The sequence below is a fragment of the Papaver somniferum genome, chromosome 5, assembly GCF_003573695.1.
Source record: "Papaver somniferum cultivar HN1 chromosome 5, ASM357369v1, whole genome shotgun sequence".
Taxonomy (NCBI): domain Eukaryota; kingdom Viridiplantae; phylum Streptophyta; class Magnoliopsida; order Ranunculales; family Papaveraceae; genus Papaver; species Papaver somniferum.
This window is the reverse complement of record NC_039362.1, coordinates 136474052-136479537: the sequence shown is the minus strand read 5'-3', so window position 1 is coordinate 136479537 and position 5486 is coordinate 136474052. Positions and strand designations below refer to the sequence as shown.

The window sequence follows — 5486 nt, the reverse complement described above, 5'->3', positions numbered from 1 at the left end:
TTGTAAGTTGGGATCTTTTTTTTCTTCTTCATTTTTTCAAACTTGATATCATTCACAAATTTGAAAAAACATAAAAAAAATATCTTAGATAGTGAAATGTACTGAGAGACATATGGGTTGAGAATGACAGACAAATGAAACCTAACAATCATATCATTATTACTAGTAAAAAAAAAAAATAATGCTGGTTTAAAATGTTAAAAATAATTACACTTGCCCACTACACCAAACTTGAGCAGTTTAGATGGCTAACAAAATGTAAATTTGTGAATATTTTTGGTTGGTGGTGAAAGAAAAATGAAAAAAATAAATAAAAAATGATGAGATTTTTTTTCACAACTTTAAATTTCTACCTTAGAAAGGATGATATACCAAACCAAGTTAAAAATAAAAATAAAAGGCAAAATGGCTGTTGAGATGAGATGAGTTGAGTTGAAATAGACATAAAGGAAGGAAAGTGTTGTTACATTGATGCAAACCTGATAAGAACAATGACAGCCTGGTTTAACAAATGGACCCTATAATTATCATTGTAACCAACAACCAAATTCCATCACTCACCCCCTAATTATTCCCCACCTTAAATTGTAGGGTGCTCTTATTTTCAAATAAATAACCGGTTCCGATTTTTAACCGGTCATTCGTTCGAGCACTCTTTTGATAATCTTGGGTTAACCTCACAGGCCCAATTACGAGCAAATCGGGGTAATTGTTTTCACTTGCTAATTGATTTCAAAGCAAATATAATAAGTTTGGATTTGAACTAGAAATGTGAAACTTGCAATAGTCTGCAAAAATTTCGAACGGCCACCGATAAATGTGAATGCGGGGAGTTCGAGCAAGACAATTATGCAACAAAGTACTACTAATAACTCCAAATGACAAGTTGGAAGAAGTTAAGCTTGTAAGATTAAAATAGAACAAGTTTGAGTAACTTATAATGAATCAAAAGTCTTTACTTCTCCCATTAGAGCTGAATTCATTCTTCAAGTTTACTTTTTAGTTGTATAGAGAAATAGTATTATTATCTGTCAAAAACTCTAAACTAATTCTAGTACTTAAACCTAATTTTTGATTGTTTTCTGACCCATCATTCATCCTTTTGTTCTTTTATGTACAGTGATTTTATATTATTCCAACAGCTTGGCGGTATGTTCCTTTTAGTTTAAATTAAATTAGTCTACATACAGTGGATCATTATTAATTTTTTAAACAGCATCTTTATGTTAATTAATTACAATTAAACAAAAAATTTCCCATTATTGCAATTATAGAGCAAGCATCTTTTTTTCTACTTTAAAAGGTAAACTTGATTAAATGTGTCTAAGATTGTTTTTACAGCAAAGGTGCAACCTCTTATTACCTTTTTAACTAGTCTGACTCTGCACCTCAATAGTGCAGTGTGTTTTCTTATCTCAAAAAAGATACAGTGTTTTTCAAAAAGTTTTCTGATTTCATTGGATGGACTAGTCAGAACTTCACTTATATCAACTTGTGTCATCTCAATTTCAATTGTTTTCTCATTTTAAATCAGACTTTTAAACCCCGCTGCACGGCACACTGCATATTTATCATAGATATTACCATCCAACGACTTTAACGCAATTACAGAAACAATTTTTGTCATCCAATATATGAGTTCTTCATCAACCAAAACGGGGTTTGTGAGTGAGAAAGACAGTTTTTCAAGGTTGACTGCACTGCACCACCTCTTAACATCTTAATCAACCATTAGACTTAAGTGTACAATTTAGGAGTCCTTTTTCTAACAGCTGTTTGGTACTATAAAAGATTTCATTATCTCCATGATTAAAGGGATTAAGGATCCTGTTTGAAAGACAAGACATTGAATAACAAGACATGATTAAAGAAGTAACATCGTTATGAATAATGGAATGGAAGCTGAATTTCTTAATCAATGTGATTAATTAGTAGGAGTACATCTTAATGAATTACTTTTTACTAATTATAAATATTTATCATCATAATGTGGTAATATACCCAACAACAACACAAAAAAAGAACAGAATAGAAGAAATTGGTAGTGAGAAACTGCTGCTAAATTCCCCTCTCTTACACACCCTCTTTGTTTGTTTTTTCCCCCTCTCTTGTTGTTCTTACAATGTTTTTACACACATGTCACCATCCATCTTACATTGTGGTGGTGGTGTTGTTACATTAGACCACAGGATGCCAATTAGTTCTAGAGATTGTACAATGGAAGTAAGAATGCTGCTGCTGCCTCCAAAGAATCGATAGACGAAGAAAAATGAACAAGAAATTTTTCGATATTTTCACCTCCTCGACGGAACGTTTTTCTGATTATCCTCCATCCCATTGGTATTGATAGATTGATAGTTCATGATGAGCTTGAGTTTTCTATCTGTATTTACAGCCGAAACCGTGTTTGAATTCCGTAGAAACAAGCAATAATTCATCAAAGTTCAACTTTCATGTGAGCTGAAGGAAGTCCTGCATTGGATTTTAAAGTATAAAAATATTAATAATCAAGATTCAGAATTCTAGACCCAAGAAAGAACCAAAATTCTGCAAGAATTATTATGATTTCTTACCGTGGGAATTCTGCGGATGATATCCCGTTTCTTGGCCTTGATTTTGGCCGAAACCCATTTGAACAACACTTTGGAGATCATCCTCCCAAAATGCTCCAAGCTGAAAACAAAATTTTAACAATATTAGACAAGGATTTTTGGATGTGGCACATTAAAACTTGTATTGAGAACAAATTGTACCTGAGCCGCAGATTCGCAGAACCCATCAAGAGAAGGTAATTGCATTCCTAGATTTCGCTGTAATGCAGCATCTAATGGACAGTGATTCACTGTTCCATTGGGAATTCCATTTTGCTGCTGTTGTTGTTGTAAATTTTGTACATGATGTTGACTGGGCTGGTGACCGTAAGGAAATGCAGCTGCAACAGATGCATCTATCGGGTAATTTGGATGTGGAAATGACCCGCCGCGAGGTTGAAGCATCTGAAATTTCATAGTAAAACCATCAATCCCAACTCTAAATTTCTGAATGATTCATAGGCACTCGAAATTGGAAAATGCAAACTTACAACATCCTTAGAGAGTAGTGCTTCCATGTTAAAATCTAGTCTTGGATTCACAGTAGACAATTTCATGGACAGGAACTGCAAAATTGAATAGAACCATCAACACTAAAATTTCAATAGAATTACACAACATTCTTAATTTTTGATTGTCTGAAATTTTACCTCAACTTGTCTTTGCAATGACTGCACATAGTTTATAATCTCGTCCAGCATAACTGCTTTTCCAGTTACCTATATTGCGAAATGGCTACTTAGAATTTCGGGTGCCAACTCTTCATTCACATAACTAAAATTAACAGAATTGTAATCACCTTATTACAGCCAGGAACAAGATCTTGAAGAAATTTCATCCTTTCGCTAATCTTTTCACGTCGAACCTGTAAACGCGAAAAACAACCCCATCAATTCACCATGCCAAAGTAGTCAATTTTGCAAAAGAAATTACTAGTCAGAATTATGCTTACTCTTTCAGCAAGACTATGACTGTCAGTAGCCTGTCCTCTCCTTGCTCTAACATGAATATAATCCTTTGGTGGTTCAGGAGGTTTCTGATTATCCTTACTCTTTTGAGATCCTTCTCCGCTATCAGCTTTTGTTTTCTCATCATTGTCACCTGATTTACTCTTCTTCGCTTCCGAATTATCATCTTCCTTAATCTGTTGCAGCAATAGTTTTTTCGCGTTAATTTCTCGAAAACAAAACAGAAAAAGAAAATGAAAATTCGAATTTGAGACCAACCTTGATTTCTTTGGTGGAAGGAATTGCAGGAGTTTCTTTAGCTTTTCCTTTCGAAGCTGCTTTTCTTTTTCTGCCACCATGATAATTACTGACTTTCAAGCCAATTTCTGGGATCTGTTCTGAAATTGAAGAATCTTCTTGGTTGAATTCAGCATTCTTTTCAGGTGTAGTAGACCTTGATGATAATCTTCTGTCAGCAGCAGATCTCATTTCATTATCTAAAATCATATCTTGTAATTGACTAAAATCTTTATTACTACAATTATTATTATTATTATTCTCTTGATGTGATCCAGTAGCTTTCAGAGATTGACTGCTAGAAAGTTTTCCATTTGATGGGCTCTGGTTATTAGATCTGTAAGTAGAAGCTGACAATTCAGGTTCATTTAAACCGAATTGCGATGGTGATGATGATGATAAATTGCCGAAAGTTCTCGTTCCGAAACAGGATAATCTTGCTGCCCTTTCTGCGAAACCAGGATCAGATGGAAATGGAGCTAATTGAGCACATGGCTGATGATGCGTTTGAGCTGAATTTGGTAAATTTCCTCTCAATTGATGATCCATCATAGAAAGGTTGAGTTTTGGTGGTGAATTTAATGGCGTACTATAACAAGAAGTATTAGTACTATTATTCCCACCATTATTGACATTAATGTAACCAGAATGAGGTGAAATTTCACCAGAATTACAAATACTTCCTAATCTACCAATCAATTCTCTGATAACAACATTTTCAGAATTTTGTTGTGGTGGTGGTAGTGATGAAGAGTTTGAACCGACAGGGGAAGACACAATTGAACTCAGAGCTGATTCAAATGGAGCATTTTGATCCATTGAGTTATCCCAATTCAAGTTCAAGAAATTCCCAAATTGTTCATGATGATGACTAGCAATTTGAATATCCATCAGTTGTGGTGGTGAATTGCCTCTGAAATACTTGTCTTTCTCCATACCAAATTCAATTATGAAGAAGATTGAGTGTGTTTTTGTTTGTGTTCTTTGGAGTGTAAAGACAACAAAATTGAGAAGAAATTCTAAAGACCCAGATGATGAAGAAGAAGAATCATTACAGAAAAAAGCACACAACTGGAATTGAGAAAATGGTGGGGATGAAACTAAAAGAAAGAAGAAAAAGATATATAAAAAAGGATGGATTCTCTGTTTGTTAAATATAAAATTTGTCTCTCAACTCAATCAAAAAACAATGGTGTGTGGGCAACAACTAGGTTGAAGGTACAGAAAAGGATATTTAAGAAAAGGAAGGAAGACACAGAGAAAGAAAGAAAGAGAGAGGAGTGGAGGAGGAGGAAGGAGAGGAAGTGAGTTTTGGTGGTGGAGGAAGAATGAAGCAAGTAGTAATAAAAAGGATGAAGAAGCAATCAAGATGTTGGTTTGTTTGACATTTTGTTATCTATATATTACTACCAACAATAACTACTGTTGTACTGCTAGTGTCTACTTCTCTACTGTTCAATTCTCTATCTCTTCACCCTTTCGTTCTAGTGCCGTAATGTGCGCTGGGAGTTTGGGAATGCCGGGCATTGGACGTCTTGAACACTCTCTAGTCACTTTCTCTCTATATAGATAAATATAGAAAATGCATGTCTTTCTATTGTTATTATCTAGCAGAAAATAATTACTCGTTGAAGTTTTTTTTTTTTTTTTT

The 5486-nt window shown here is 34.2% G+C and overlaps 1 protein-coding gene across 1 annotated transcript; it reads right to left on the bottom strand.

The window, feature by feature from the left end:
* Positions 1–1888: 1888 nt before the first annotated feature.
* On the bottom strand, positions 1889–5269 carry LOC113282841 (transcription factor bHLH62-like). Its single transcript, XM_026531947.1, has 8 exons — positions 3818–5269; positions 3544–3735; positions 3391–3456; positions 3242–3310; positions 3083–3157; positions 2754–2996; positions 2574–2673; positions 1889–2472 (listed from the first exon to the last, which is right to left on the bottom strand). Exons 1-8 carry the CDS (start codon positions 4769–4771, stop codon positions 2438–2440), a joined length of 1734 nt encoding a protein of 577 aa, XP_026387732.1. The 5' UTR covers positions 4772–5269; the 3' UTR covers positions 1889–2437.
* Between the last annotated feature and the right edge of the window lie 217 nt (positions 5270–5486).

What these genes read in the sequence shown, in the direction of transcription:
- LOC113282841 (XM_026531947.1), bottom strand. Translation starts at nt 4,771, where the DNA reads ATGGAGAAAGACAAGTATTTCAGAGGCAATTCACCACCACAACTGATG. An exon ending in TTGTTCCTGGCTGTAATAAG is followed by an intron (nt 3,311 to 3,390) that starts GTGATTACAATT and finishes TTCGCAATATAG; the next exon opens with GTAACTGGAAAAGCAGTTAT. An exon ending in TCTGCGAATCTGCGGCTCAG is followed by an intron (nt 2,674 to 2,753) that starts GTACAATTTGTT and finishes TTTTGTTTTCAG; the next exon opens with CTTGGAGCATTTTGGGAGGA.